The sequence below is a fragment of the Stenella coeruleoalba genome, assembly GCF_951394435.1.
Source record: "Stenella coeruleoalba genome assembly, chromosome: 15".
Classification (NCBI taxonomy): domain Eukaryota; kingdom Metazoa; phylum Chordata; class Mammalia; order Artiodactyla; family Delphinidae; genus Stenella; species Stenella coeruleoalba.
The window spans coordinates 5,666,046-5,682,028 of NC_137161.1; the positions used below are offsets into that span (position 1 = coordinate 5,666,046).

At 39.2% G+C, this 15,983-nt stretch overlaps 1 protein-coding gene across 3 annotated transcripts; it reads right to left on the reverse strand.

Moving 5' to 3' along the window:
• Positions 1 to 988: 988 nt before the first annotated feature.
• SPO11 (SPO11 initiator of meiotic double strand breaks) lies at positions 989 to 14,284 on the reverse strand. 3 transcript variants are annotated; one of them, XM_079944141.1, is made up of 13 exons: positions 13,991 to 14,284; positions 12,046 to 12,159; positions 10,654 to 10,742; positions 10,171 to 10,237; positions 9,833 to 9,941; positions 9,406 to 9,489; positions 8,652 to 8,688; positions 8,251 to 8,360; positions 5,862 to 5,961; positions 5,411 to 5,448; positions 4,419 to 4,495; positions 2,133 to 2,244; positions 989 to 1,437 (listed from the first exon to the last, which is right to left on the reverse strand). In XM_079944141.1, exons 1-13 carry the CDS (start codon positions 14,119 to 14,121, stop codon positions 1,318 to 1,320), a joined length of 1,188 nt encoding a protein of 395 aa, XP_079800267.1. In that variant the 5' UTR covers positions 14,122 to 14,284; the 3' UTR covers positions 989 to 1,317. The 3 variants fall into 3 exon arrangements, with proteins under 3 accessions (XP_079800267.1, XP_079800269.1, XP_079800268.1); XM_079944143.1 differs by lacking the exon at positions 12,046 to 12,159 and having other exon boundaries at positions 8,251 to 8,348; XM_079944142.1 differs by lacking the exon at positions 12,046 to 12,159.
• Between the last annotated feature and the right edge of the window lie 1,699 nt (positions 14,285 to 15,983).

A 15,983-nucleotide genomic window follows, 5' to 3' on the forward strand; every position in this document is an offset into this window, starting at 1 on the left:
TTCATTATTATATTTGACCTTATTTACCTCTTGACCAGGGCTGGCTTCATGGCTGTGCTACCTGTGCAGTCACACTGGGCACCAGGCTGAGAAGGGCCCCATGCTCGGTTTAATTCTCAGCTGCTGTCATCTTGAAATTCTTAGTAACTCTTGAACAAGGGACCCTACGCTTACCTTTTGCACTGGGCCCCAAATATCCTGCACCCGGCCCTGCTCTTGAGGTAGATAGTGTTACTGTCCCCATTCCCCTACATCTGGCTGTGTGGCTTTGGACAAGCAACATCCTCAGTGTTCTCACCTGTAAACTCTAAGTGTAACTACTGACCTGACAAGGCTCTTCTCGGGAGAATTAAATAAGATAACGTGTAAGCAGTGATTGGCATATACAAGTTCTCAGAAATATCTATTATTATTATTTATCTCAATAAAAAACTAACCCAACATTTCTTTACTTCTCTTATAAATACATAATCTTGCTTACAATTACAATAAACTTTCCAGTGCAGTTAAAACTTTATTGAAAGTACAGAATAAAATCATAAAACTCATCTCTGGAAAAACTAAGATAAGTTTATGAGAGGAAAAGATCACATCTTTACTGTTATAGAAAGGCCTTATTAAAACCTGAGGTTTCTGTAATCTTAAAACAAGTTCTTTGTTCTCTAAACCTAGACTAGAGAAGAATTCAGGTGACTTGAATTTGGGTGAGAACTGATACAACCCTGAGGAAATTTTTCAAATAAGTATATTATTAAAAAAAAAGTATGCTCAAAATCAAAACAAAGCACTGAAGACTACATCAATCCAAATATTTATTCATAATAAACATTACTAATTTCACAGTAAATGAATGAGGTATGACCCTTATACTATGAAGACAAAGGAAAATATAACTAAGAAGAAACTGCTGGACACTATCATTCATTTGCAACCTCTCAAAGTTAGGTTATTATTATTTTTGTTACTAATAAGATACTCCATGCCTTAACATTACTTGTATTGTAGAAAGTAAATAGAATATTTCTGCAGACTTTGATGACATGTGTAAACATTTTTTTCAAACAAAATTTAAAAGTCAAAATAACATACATTCTTTTATGATTTACTTTAGAACATAGGATAGAAATTAGTCTCTACAGAGAAGGATAAAATAAAGCCTTCTGAAGAAAATTAGAGTGCAGCATTTTTTGGACAAAAAATACAATTGACGGAAATTATTTTATTAAGACCATATGTTCTTTCCACAACAGCATCCACTGCTGAAAACAAAACTAATGAAAAGCCTCTTGCAATCACAAGATATATTCTGATATATTTTTATATCCATCCTCCAAATTTTAATTTGTTGGGTAAGTACACTCTGGAAAGATAATCTGATGATAGGAAGGTCAAAGCTTGAATTTCTGCCTTCATTTTAGAGTCTGCCATTATTTCCATCTGTCAATAAAAGTAAAATATAATCATACCAGAGTCCTTTGCTACAGTTCTGTCAACTCAAACTGGTAAATCTAGATTTGTTTTATCCTCCAAAGCCATCGGCAATAACCTTTAGGTCAGCCGGAATATTCTGGAGCTGCTACAGCTAAAAATATTAGTATGGATTCCTTCAATAATTAGGAATGGTCTGGGATCTTTATAATTTCCTTCTCTCCTTTTTTCCCCCATGAATTATGATACAGCCATAGACAATGGGTATATAACTATGATGAGGATAAACTAGATCAGCTCCACCCAGCTGATCTTATCTATTAGCATTCACAATTCAATGTTTCTACAACCATTTACTGCTGAACAACACACACGTTAGTTGTTGGTTATATAAAAATTCAAGAAGGGGCTTCCCTGGTGGCGCAGTGGTTGGGAGTCCGCCTGCCGATGCAGGGGACACGGGTTCGCGCCCCGGTCCGGGAGGATCCCACATGCCGCGGAGCCGCTGGGCCCGTGAGCCATGGCTGCTGGGCCTGCGTGTCCGGAGCATGTGCTCCGCAGCGGGAGAGGCCATAGCAGTGAGAGGCCCACTTACCGCAAAAAAAAAAAAATTCAAGAAGGATAGTTCCAAAATATTATGTAAATAGCCACTGCTAAAGTAAAAGGCAATAAAACATACATTTGAATTTTAGAAAGAAACATACTTCTTTTCTCCAAAATGGTTGGCAAGTAATATAAGGTCTCTTCAGGACACTGTCAAGTTTCATTTGGTCCTGTTTAGTCAGTGGAATTAAAGTACCTTTAGGTATATTTAATCTGGAAAAAAATAGATGAAAGAAATCAGTAAAAACAAAGTGCTCCTGTAACTTTAAGGTCACATATATTTCAGTTTTATTTATCATACTATTTCAAGAGACTCAGAAATAACAGATGTGAAAATTAGTACAGATCCACTTTTAAATACAGAATTTGGGGGATCTGGCATGTCTTAGACCAGCAAATGTTCAAGATCATAGCAGAAGTCTGTTTTAAGTTGTTGTTTTCTTTCATGCCACACTCACAGGACGATGACAGGAAGACAGACATTGGTTATAAAACAAATGCCGAGAACACTAACATCATGTGTATCAACACCAAGGCAGCCCCCAGAGCACCACAGTTTTGAAGCAGTGAGCGCCAGTATGTGTGGCCAGCAGCAAGATCCACTGTGGGATTTTAGGTTCCACTGAATACTTAATTCTCTGTAATTCATTGAGAATTTTCTGGGCCGAAGAAGTTAGTCTATCAATTTTCACTTATGCATTCATGCATGCACACAGACATACACACATCTATTTAGTTTTACACTTTTAAAAAGTAGATTGTAATTTTATCTTGGTATGTGTTTTAAAAATAGAACATGAGAGGTCCAGGATTTATGTTGTGAACTGCTTTTTGAAGTCACAAATCCTGGATTTCTCAGGAGAGCTCCAGTTTCAAACAGTCTTCTTCAATGTCCCCATAATTATGACCATTTGCCAGCGGCAGCTCCTGAATAGGATGACAATCTGATTGAAAGGGAGGCCGCGAGGGTTTCCCTTGAAGCCATGTTTGTGTTGCTATCATACTTTTTTCTTTGATTGTACATTTATTTAGAGTGGCTTTTGAGGGCACTGCTGGAATTTATGAGATGCAGCTAGAGTTTCTTCAAGTTTTCCACCTCAGTAATCAGATCCTCTGTCCTAAGGTTGTGTTAGAAATGATATTCCTACGAACAGACGACCCCCAAGGGATTCTGACCATGACATACACACTAAATTGACAAAACTTTGATTCACTAGAGCGAAAACATTCAAAAATCGAAAACGGAATGTTTTCTCTGGTGCCCTCATTTTGTTAGAAGCAGTGATTACCCAAAACCTGTTCCTATTCCATATTTATAAAATAAGCACCTGTTACCACGGTTTGCTCACCGCTTAAAGAAATCCAATAAATGTTTAATTTCATTCTCACTGGCTAATTAAAACGATAAAATATTTTAAAATATCACAATAGCAGAGATGAATAAAGTGATAACGTCTCATGCTGAAGGACAGATGGGCTCTTACTCTCCAGGGAAAACAAAATAATTAACCTATCCGGAGGGCAGTCAAAGCCTTAAAAATGTGCATACCCTTTGACCCAGCAATTCTGGGAATTCGGCCTATGGGACTAATTAAGGATACGGGGCAAAGATTTAGTTACAAGATGGTCCATCAAAGCACTATCCACTGGAACAGAGACGTGGAAACCACCCAAACTTTCAGCTGGAAGGGGCTGACTGAATAAACACACTCAGAGTTGGAACTCAGCAGAAGACATTCAAATGAGGTCTTAGGAATGTATTTATTGATAAGGAAAAGCGATCACATTGTGTTATGTGAGAAAAGCAGACTACAAAATAGAGTATGACTCCATTCTTTTGGAAGAAGTTATGGCAAGGCACGGCAAATAATCAACAGGGGTAAAGCTGTTCATCTGTAGGTGACTTTTATCTTGTTACTTAATGATATTTTTTCTATAATGAACATATAGATAATAAAAATGACAAAATTTAGAGTTCCCAACTTTAATCGTAAAATGAGATATTTAAATGAAGTTAAAATTTTAAATCTATGATAAAGTTAATTCATACGGCAAATGGTGTTGTCAATGATTACCATTTAACTAGATTCAATGTCTTCATACTGTCTAAGTATAAACAAAATTACTAAACACTTTAACCATAAAGGTAAAACAAAAAATGTCTTCTAGCTAGCTAAAGGTTCAATTAACCAAATATATTTAAGTATTTTAGCAGCTGAAACAGAAACATGGATAAATGTAATTCATAATTATATAATCCCGAGTCATTGGGAACACGGTAAGTAAAAACCGTTAAGTGCTTTCCCTGGTAGTGACTTTTTAGGCTGAGTGTTACATATTACAATGAATCATCATTTAAAATATCCTACTTCTGCTAACCGCCTAACCTTTTGATATCAGAAGGGAGGAGACCAAGCCATCTAATAGCTGGAACTGTGAGATTATGGGCTTCAAAAGACATAGCCTAAAATAGAGAGCAGAAGTGTATTAGCTAAGGTATGCAGAGAACTAGCATACGTGTTTTTGCAGCCAATTTTTTAACTTATTAGGAAGGACCAGTACTGAAGACTTCACACCCCCAGAGGCCACAGAAGTTAAGAAAATCACCAGGGGCTTAGCCAAACTTGACTTTCAGTGGAGGTTTTAAAACTGCTCTGTAGTATTTCTGTATTGGTTTTCTATAAAGTAAAACTACAGATGACCCCTCTGACCTGCATTTACTGTGGTTCGTTGATTCCATACCTTAACACCTTGCTCCACCATCCTTTTCATCTGCTATAAACATGTACATCAGGACACTCAAGGTGTACACCAATGGTTCTCAAACTTCACCATGTGTCAGAATCACTTGGAGTGCCCACCCTTGGAAATCCAGACTCAGGAGGTCTGGATGGGGATTGAGATTTGCATTTCTAACAAGTTCCCAGGTGATGCTGATGTCCAGGACCACATTTTTGACAACCATTGATGTGTGGTAGTTGCAGTCTCCAGTGGTGAGGTTTGGTGATCTTCTCATTTCTCCTTATGGTTGGAATTGGAAAAGTCAGAATTCAAGGCTCTATATTTTCAGGGTATAACTGGTGATCAGTGTTGCTATGCTGAGGGCCCACAGTTACTTCAGCAGGCCAAGAAAGTGGAGAATAATTAATGCCTCTTGCCCACAGGTAATCCCACTCTGTCATCTGCAGTCACACTGGTCACGTTGGAAGCTGGAATCACAGGTCTGAAATAGACTGGCCCTAGACTTAGGACAGTAGCTTCCCTGGTACATTTTGGGGGCCCTTAGCTTACTAGGGGTTGATAAGTAAATGCAGAAATCACTTCAGTGAATATAAAATATCTCAATAGTGAAAAAGGAAAAATATTTTTCTATACTTACCATAGATCCATACTTATAGATACACATTATTTCTATGCCTGTTAAAAGAAAGTTAACTTTAAAATTAGTCTTCTTGCATACTATAGGCTAGATAATTATACCTAACATCTGCAATTTTTATTTTTGTGGACATTACCAATGGAAAATTTATGGTTCAGTTTAATACAGTAAAAACAGCGATAAGTTGCCCCAAATGATTAGTCATTCATTTTAATCTAATAATCATATTCTTTTAATTTTTTTTTTCAGCCACGCTGCACGGCATGTGGGATCTTAGCTCCCCAATCAGGGATTGAACCTGTGCCCACTGAAGTGCAAGTGCAGAGCCTTAACCACTGGATGGTCAGGGAAGTCCCAGAATATTTTATGAAAGTGTTCTATGAGCAGAAAAAGACAACTACAGACATGATTTATCATGACTATTGTTTCAAATAGTCCAACAATCAATTACCATGTGGATCAGCATCTACAAGAGTGAAAATAGGAATGTGAAATGTATCCCACAGCTTCTTGACTAAAAGTCTTGTGTTCAGATCAGGTACTCCCTTTCCCTGAAAGCAAGTATTGAAATCATTTAGTAGAATGGAACCGATAAAACTATATTCCTATTTTGTTAATAACTTAAAAGTTAGATCCCCTCACCTTAAATTTCAGGTGATGGAAGACTGGTTTTGACTGTGAAAAAATGTACACTATATACAACAGGGTGAAAAAGCCCACATAACTTCATACCTTTGACAATTATCCCAGTCCTAGAAAATAATCCTAAGGAAATATTTCAGCAGAAACAGAGATAAGAAAAATCTGACATACATAAAGATGTCCACTGCAGGGTTATTTGACAGGACAGAAACTATGATAAATAGCCAAACTATCTCACAACAGGGACATGGAGAGGCAGCAGAGCACAGTGGTGATATGCACCAGCTTTGGGGCCAGACAGCCTGGGCTGGCATCTGGCTCTGCCACTTCTCAGCAGCATGAACCTGAGTCACGAAGACTCTCTGAAGTTGGGGCTTCTTAACACCTTATAAAATTACTATAGGAATTCAATTATTTAACAATTATAAAGCATTTAAAAGAGTACCTGGCTTACATTCAGAATTTAATAAACCTAAGCAGCGGAAGAGTATTATGAAGTCATTAAAACAATAATTATGTGGAAAAGTAATTGAAAGAGCTTTACAACAGTGTTAGGAGAAAAAAGCAGAAAACCAAGTGAAACATGGAGCAGAGAAGAAAGCAGGCAGAGAGAAGAATGGGCTTTCCACGCGAGCGCTCTGAGTTTGAACTCCCTCTCCGCCAATCATTAGCGGGTAAAGTTGGGTTGGTTTCTTGGTGTCTTTAGGCCGTGGTTTTATTTATAAAATTGGGATAAATATGCCTGCCACAAAGTTATGGGACTAGAGTGACGTGGAGCTGAACTGCCTAAAACCCAGTCCTAGTTTTGACCAGCCTTAAGATTGTGGTAAAATACCTTCCTGGGTCCCATTGTCCTATTGTTAAAATGGGGATGATAATAATACCTACCTCACAAGGTTGGAGAGACTTTACACGTTGATATGTGAAAAACAGCACTAAAATGGGAACCCTTACTGTATCCAGTGCCCGGCAGAGCTCCTGGCACACCATGAGCACTTAGTGAATGCTAGTATATTTGAATTTTTTCCTTTGGGAACGACTACACATGTATGTGGTAGAGGACACCACAGAGGAGTACCGAAGGCTCCTTCCTAGCCTGGCCCTCGGTTCTCAGCTCCCCTCTGTAGAGACAGCTACTGCAGGCCAGGTGCTCGTGCGTGTTTCACCATAGCAAGGACAGCAATTATCAGTGGACACCACGCTAGCACCAACGCGTAGGTAGGCAAGGACTAGGAGGCAGCCTACAAGAGGAAAGACAAGGTAGAAAAAGAAATGTGACAGAGAGCCGAGCTTTACTTGCGTCTCCGATGCGCCAGTACCAGCCGTGATTCAAATGCCAACAGCTGAACAGAGGCCGGGGCCCGGGCAGCTTTCTCTGTCGGTAGTGGCTTGGCTTCCTATCAGCCCAGCAAGCATGCACTCTCACCAGGGAGGTGTGAAAGCGGAGGAGAACTGGACCAAAGCGTGAGCCACAGGACACCCCCGCTGAGAGATCACTTCAGGGGTTCAGGTAGCGCCTTTATTACTTATGAGCTCTCAGCCTGCATTTTCCGTCTCAACCGTTCTCCCCTCACTTCATGGCAGAGGCCACTAGGATTTCCTGCTATCGTCTCAAATTCATATTTCTAAAACTACATGCAACATCTTTCTGCCGCGAAGAGCTGAGCCTTCCCGCCAGTTGTCCTGTAGTATCGACGGTGACATCATGGTGAAGTTCCACACACCAGAGTCATTTTGACTCCTTCCCCACATCCCGTGGTCACCACGTCCTTTTGGATTTGCCTTGGAAATGCCCTTTGCTTAAGCCCTTTCTCCTTAATCATTCCCCTGGCATCCTTCCACCCAGGCAACCACCTGAGAGCCTCTGGACAGGCTCCCCAAATCCCGTTATGATGGTCTTCGTCTAACTGACGACGCTGCCGCACTAATCCGTCACTTCCTTTCTCACCAATCCACTTTTGTAAGCACGTGATATTTACACTATATCAGGATGCCTCCTGGGGGGCGTTATTTGATTTCAGTCAGATTTGAGGATGGTTAAATAAACACCTTGGAAATTCTTGTTCTATAATCCCAAAGGATGCATCATATTGATAACGGAATGCTGTCCAAGCTTATGGATGATGTTATAAACCCCTCTTACCGATCACCGATGTAGTGTGTTAGTTTTGGAATTGTGGTAAAGGTAGATAATGTACCGTAACCATGATGCACGGAGACATTTTGGTGCAAAAACTGTCATCTAGGAGCCGCTGAAATGTCGCATCTTTTTCTACAATTAATAGAAATTTTGCATCTGTAATTAAATCTGTGAAGTTAAGGCTCATAAATTTAAGGCATGCGTATTTCAATTTAACCACTAACTAAATAACGGTTATATTTGAAGGTAAACAGATATCTATTCACACACAGTATTTAGATATCTGTCTCTCCTACTAGATGGTGAGCTCCTAAAAGGATCTTTAAAAAGGGACCATGGTGTGCTCATCTTGACCACTACAGGGTTTGGCTTGTTGGTTACACATTATGAAGGCTTGATTTATCAAAGTCATGGATGAATGAACATTCTAGACGTTTAAATAGTTTTCCCAAAGGATACTCTGAATTCCTTGAATATTAGATGGCACAGCAACAGCCTAAGTTAACAAAACAAGACAGTTTTTATTTTAAATAAATAGCAAGTTTAACGACATTTAAAAATTTATCACAAAAATCCTATATTTTCATTAAAAAAATACACCTGTTATCAGAGGTCTATGCCTCAGTAAAAACACAGTAGGACACAGATTTACTGTTCAGTAAGAAAACTGACATATGACCTAAACTACTTCCCAGAAGGTGAGAATTTCTTGGAAATTTTATAGATATGTGGCTTAAAAAGCAGAAACAGATGAAGGAAAGACTTCCTTATGCAGGATCTCCTAGGTGTCATTCTCCTCTTTCCAAAATGGTGAGCTGGCCCTTTCCAAACTTCTGTGCTAGTTCAGTACTGGGGGCTTTCTACGTACCAAGCCTAACAAATAGTTTAGTAACACACATTAATTTCAGAACCAGAGAAGTTCACGAAGATTACATAAATAACCATGCTAAAATGGTCAGGTCACACTCTACCTGAAAACAACAGTGCATTTTAAAAAGGAATGTGTACGTTTGTTTCTTTCAATATGACATTTGGCAAGTGGCATGTTTTGAAACTATGTAATGTACAACCCAGTACAGCATATACATATTCATCGATTTTATTCTAAAATCTTAAGCTCCAAACTACGTAACAAGGCAGTAAATAAAATGCATTTCAAAAACAAACGATCTGAAATGGAGTTAAAACACGTGAAAACATTAATGATGCTTACTGTTGCACATGCACAATTCACCTTGGTGCCGTCTTCCTCGATATACCTTAAATCGCCAGCAATTAAACCTTTTGATGTAGATAACTGAAAAAATAATAGACATATCTGAAACCTCTCTCTTGAGTTTACTTTATGCCTCTAAGTCCCTTCTCATGTTCACCTCTTAATTATATGTATTTTGGCCCAGACTGGAATTTAAGAAATAAAGGAGAAAATGTGTAAGAGCATTTAGAAATGAAAAATATTTGATAATTCATCTGTCTTGGTTCATTTATCCAAGGGAATACAATGAGAATAGATTATTTAAATTCATAGTGAGAAAAACGTAGTATCAAAAATATGGAAAGAAGGCACAGATTACATTTATTCTTCTATTACAACTTTTGTATGTTTTGTCTTAAAATGTTTTGTATTAAATGCTACTTACTATATGCAGACTTCTCCTCGGCACTTTTAACATACAGGAAATATCATTGATAATATTGTCCACAACAGTCTGGTTACCAAAGAGTTGGCTGTCGGTGTAATATATGTCTCTATGAAAAATTTAAAAATATATATTTTAATTAACCATATTCTCTTTGAATATAAGTATTGGAGTATTAATTGAAGAAAGCTTTAACTGGATGAAGGCAACATATTAGCGAAGTAGTTTACGACCCATAGCCTAGTTTTATGTAACTTTTCAAAACATATAATGAAAGTTAATGCCACTCAATCTCACACTGCATTCTAAAGAGTAATTTATGAGCACAATGTACTTACCGCTTGGTTGCGTAAGTGTTGCTCTGTACTAATTTATAAATCATGGACAATATTTTAAGAATTAGCGCTGGAAAATAAGATGCAATAAACAAGTTACTCATCATTTTTCTTACAAATTCAAAACATACTGCTATCAAGGATTTTAACTGTCCTCAGTTACTTTCCACAATATTACAAAATTTATCTTCCCAAAGTAGAAGTGTTAAGTACAGAATAATAATTGCCTGACGAATCACATAAAATTAATTGCTCTATGTACAGCAAAATTGAGAGAATACTTTTCCACTGAATCATGCATCTTGAAAATTTCTTTTGAAATAATACTTCCATGGTTATTAACAATGCAAAATTCTATAAATTTATTTCAAGTACAGGGTGGCCTATTAAAGAACAAGTAAAATTATTTAGCTAGGAAAAACTATAACCCAGAAGGTAACCAAAATTATTTATTTTACTACAGAAAGCTAAGAAAGATTAATTTACCAAAAGTTTTAACTGATTTTGGTGAATCACTTTTGATTTTTCTTGTGGTACAATGAGATACCATGTGAAGACCCACAGAATCTTCAAACCTGTCATTTTGTTTAAAGCAAGGGAATAGAATAAAAAAGAATTAACTTTTGAACACCAAACAATATACACTCAATGTCCTCTTCCGAACATCATTTAAATCCCCGTTTCTTCTCAATGTAAGCACTGATATATTATATTATGATAATCTCGTTTATAAGCTTAGATAATTCCAGGTGGTAATTAGGTAATTAGCTTTGCAACATACAGAGGCACTAAAAGCAAGTGTGTAAAATACATGAATTAAATACCTTTAATTATGATGTGTGTGTGTGTATGTATTTCTTTCCCAGGAAGATATTTAGGGTATGTGAACTATTACCAAATATTTCACAATTTTATTAGCATTTTGCTCATTTTCTTGATTGGTTTATTTAATTCATTGGCTTACTTAATAATTTTACTCAATTTAATAATAAGTTTTGAAATGTTTTGTTTAATTTACCCCCAAAGTTACAGTAAATGAAATAACAATTTATACTAGGCTGTTAAATTGAATTGCCAAGCCTGTCCTAAAGGTGGCAGAAGGCACCAGGCAAATAGGCCAGGTGACAGTTGCTTCAAGATCCAGCTTGCAAAATATGATTCAAAACTTTACAGTTACATTAATTACATTGATCATAAAAGAATACTTAGTGCCTAAAGAGCCTTAAAATTACTTTAATTCTGTTTCTGTAACTCTTAGTGAAGACTATTCTTGTAGTGTTTTTCATTATTACGTGGTAAGTGTCTACAGGCTGACGATCTGAAAGCAACAAACTATGTGACTAGGTTCCAGGACTTTGATAAAGCTGTTTGCTGATCTTACCCTCTTGGACACAGGACTTAGCAGGGGGAGATGTGCTAGGGGCAAGAGCCATCAAAATATGCTCTATGTTCAGGATACGTTTATTTTGGTCTCAGTATCAGGACTGGTTGTAGCTCCCCTGAGCAAGTGGTTGGCTTTTGCAGTATAGATGAGAATTCCACTGGTGTTATTTCCCCCTTTTGAGTGCTAGAAAGCTTAGATCCAAGTCTGGAGCCTATTTTTAGCAGGACTGTGAGACTTTATCATATGCATTTTGAATTCTAACCCCTTTCGGTGCTCCACTTTTTGTTCCTAGCATTGTTTTCCCTTTGCCTTATCTTTCACACCTACTTCTACTTTATAAAACCTGCCTGTATGGTATGTATTTTGTAAACTTCCTTAGATCTTTTTGGCAAGGTAAAGGCAATAAAAAGAATTAAATCCAACTAGAACTCGAACTCAAACTCAAATAATGACATAGATACTGCATTTAAAAGTAAAAAATGCAAAATGCCCACTTTATATTTTCCCAGCTTGATCTGTTGTCTATTGTGAATGCAGGTGCTTCATTTCTTGCCAAGCTTGTGATTATGTCTTGGATAACATTTTCTATAGCTGCAAGAACCTCAGAACTGAAACAATAAATACACCATGATTCAGTCTTAATTCTAAATTAGACCTTTACAGTATGTAACATTTCCCCAGGTCAATATTAAAGTAATTTTTAGTTTCATTGGTTGTTTTTTAAGACTAGGTGATACATGTCAATAATATTCTCTCCCACTAAATTTTTAGAACAGTAATGCATTAAAACCACAACTGTATTTATAGTGGTGAATTACAGAGAAATTTCATTTGCTTGTAATTTTACTTCTCAATTACCAATTGAAGTAATATCTCCCTTTTAAATTAATGACTAGGCAATTTATAAATATATTTTTATCTACTCTTCGTATCAACCTACTTTAAATACAAAATCATTGACTTGAAATACTACTGATAAATCTTTTAATTAAAATTGATGTAATACTTGCTTTAATTTCCCCAAAATGCAAAGCGAAAATATTTCAAAAGAAAAACTTCGTGCTGTAGCACGTTACCTTAATTGATCTCATGCCATAAATCAGCCCTTTAGAATTTTAGTGACACAAAAAGAAAAAAGTTTAATCACTACCATAAAGGGACTTGGCAACTACTACACCACAGAAAATTATTAAGACTTAGCCCAGTTTTCTGTCAGCTGACTTTTAATTTCACAAGCCATCAGCTTCAAAAAATGTTATTCTGTTATAAACACCGTAAGAATATTGCCTAGGAAGGGAACTCATATTAAATCTAGAAAATGCACAAAATGTAGTGTTCTAATTTCCACAGAAACATCAGCGTTTTCATGGAAAATGCATGTATCAGAAAATAAATTTTAAAACATTCCATATTTTCTAATAACAGGATGCAAAACCTGATTCAAATATCTCATTTTTCCAGCCTGGAAAAAAAAAGTCACGATAACATTATGACCAACTTTAAAACAACCAGATTTACATCTGAAATGTAAAAAGGGACTTCCATCCCTTTCTTTCCTTTACTCTCAATTCTCCCTTAAACTAAATCCTATTGTAAAAAAATTTTTGTGGGTTTTTCCGGCTTTTTGGTTTTTTGGTAGTTGGTTTGGGCTTAAAAGTAAAAGGCAGTAATTTGTTTAAGTGAAGAAGTTTGCTGATAAATGGGAAAAGCAGATCAAGGAAGCAGAACAACAGAGCATTTCAAGTAAAAGTGGTGAATAATGTAAACATAATTTCGTAGTTAACTCTAAGCTGGGCAGCTGGAGATCCCATAACTGATGTTATCAGCACCGCACTCTGAGCTAACCTCTAACTGCTCTAATCGATTTCAAGAAGTGTACATTCTCTTCACTTCGAAGTCAAAAACCCCATTGTCTCACTAGAAACCATTTAAAATGTGTTGACTTCCTTGTTCATTTTGATAAAACACACTTATTGAGAACTCACAACACTGATTTTCCCCTCTTCCAAAAAAAAAAAAAGCCTGAAAACTTCTAAAGTTAAATTTTTACACTTTTTTTTTTTTTAAACAAACACAAGGCCAAACTGTGCCCTAAACTCCCCCAAACTGTTAGGATTTCAAGAAACTCGTGAACCCAGCTGTGGAGATGCTCCTGGACCGTTCTAGAGGGGGAACATTCTAGAAGACATGGGGGGAGGGGGGTCTGTCACCAGGCTTTCTGAGTTCAAAATAAGTTAACAGCAGAGAAAGGGGGTCGCTAAACAAGGGCCTTTCTCGGGGTTCAGGGTTGGCGGGCCCAACAGGCTTCACCCTGTGGCCGCCACAGTGGGAGACGGGAAGGGGGCCCAGCATTTCCCCACAGAACACCTCAAGCCCGGCTGCACAGAGGAAGCTTTGCGCCAAGTCCCGGTGTCTGCGCCCCAGAAGGCGCCCTCATACCTAGTGGCCAGGCGCGTCCCCCCGCCAGCGGGCTCCCCACCGCCTTTCCTCAGGGCGGCCAGCAGGGAAGCCCTGTGCTGGTCCAAAACCTGGAAGAACGAGGCCTCAGGACCTCTGGGTGCAAAGGCCATGAGGACTGCCCGGCAGTGAAAGAGTCCAAAAGCAGGAACTTGACTTGGCCGGATAGCGCCCTTCCCCGCACCCACAGAGCACTTCCAGGAAAAGACGGAGCTCCTTTCCCGCGCTTTCCGGAGAGGGCTGACTGCGCATGTGCACTCCTCACCCCTCCCCAGGCGGAGCTGGACCAACGCATGCGCATATCACCTCCATTGAGTGAGGCATGCGTGCTCGGGGCTCTCTCAGGCGCAATCCTACCTGGGAGGGAGAGAGAGGGACTGTTGCCTGGGCGCCGTCTGGCAGGAATGGGGACCAGCATAACGGGCCAGAAGGGTATGCTTGGAATGTGGGACCTAGATTTGGGACCTTGAAATGTTTTTTTTTTTTTCTCACCGCTGCGGCCTCTCCCGTTGCGGAGCACAGGCTCCGGACGCGCAGGCACAGCGGCCATGGCTCACGGGCCCAGCTGCTCCGCGGCATGTGGGATCTTCCCACACCAGAGCACGAACCCATGTCCCCCGCATGAGCAGGCGGACTCTCCACCACTGCGCCACCAGGGAAGCCCGTTGAAATGGTTTTACGTCTTTTTTTTTTTTTTTTTTGGCTATTTATGGAAAGTAGTACCAGCGATTTTTCACTGAAACAAATAGTCGTGGCTGTCCAACTGTGTGTCAGTTACAGCTCTAGGCACTGGGTTCATCTCAGGATCCAGGCAAACAAAATTCCTGCCCTTGCCAACATTTATGAAGTAGTCGAGGGCTTAAAAGCCCATTTCACTCAGCCTCTCTCTTTTAATTCTCATAACCACGCCAAGAGTTTCCTAATATGATCATGGGGATTTTGCAGGAGAGGAGAAAGTGAGGTCCACAAGCTCAGGCAGGCCTGGGTTAACATCCCAGCTCCATCACTTTGTTGGCTTGCCCGATTTAGCAAATTATAATACAGGACCCTCAGTTACAATTGAATTTCAGATAAACAGTGAATACTTTTTTTAAGGATAACCAGGTTCCATGCAATCTTTGGGACATACTTTTACTAAAAAGTTATTTCATTGTTCATCCGAAATTCGAATTTAACTAGTTGTCCAGTATTTTAACCTAGCAACCCTGCCCTTGCAGGTTTGGTGATTTGAGCCTTTACCCCTGCTGTCTTCTAGAGCAGAAGATAGGAATTCTGAAGCCCCGGGGAAGGAGTCCTGCCTCTGGGGGACAATTTCTTTGAGAGAGAGGACAGCGGGGAGAGGCCCTGGAGCAAGGTGGCTCTGAAGCCTGTGTTGGCAGGTCCTTCATGGATGGGGTCCTGGGGGCTTTGCCCCAGAAGAGCCACCTGACATCAGGCCCCCTCCAGAGAGCTGTTTTGTTCCCTCAGTTCCTGGTGATTTGATAGCGTTGAAACAAAACCTGCTTTCCCATCATAAATAACAAACTCCCTCTGTTCATAATGATGAGTGTCTGTGCTGAGCCCGGCGCTGAGGGCCTTCGTTATTATCAACACAAATACTTCCTCACCGCCTACCCTGCACTAGGCAGTTGTAGTTATTGAGATCACGTCTGTGAGCAAGGTGGCCAGAGTCCTTGCCTTTAGGGGACTCACAGTCTAGGGGGAGGGGGGAATTGAGGAGAAATAGGTGAACACTTACATAATTAAATTGGCGGGGTGACTTAAATCAACAACCCTAAGCTGTAAAAATTATTCTCCCCATTTCACAGGTGAAGAAACTGAGGCTTGGAGAGGCTGAGCAGTTTGGGCAAGATTGCATTGTGGTCGGCGACGGAGCTGGAAGGTAAACCTTGACTCCCCAGCGGAGCTCTTACCGCTAGATTATGAGGCACCACTGAGGGTCTGCCCGGGAATGCATCATAATTTTGCGGGGGTT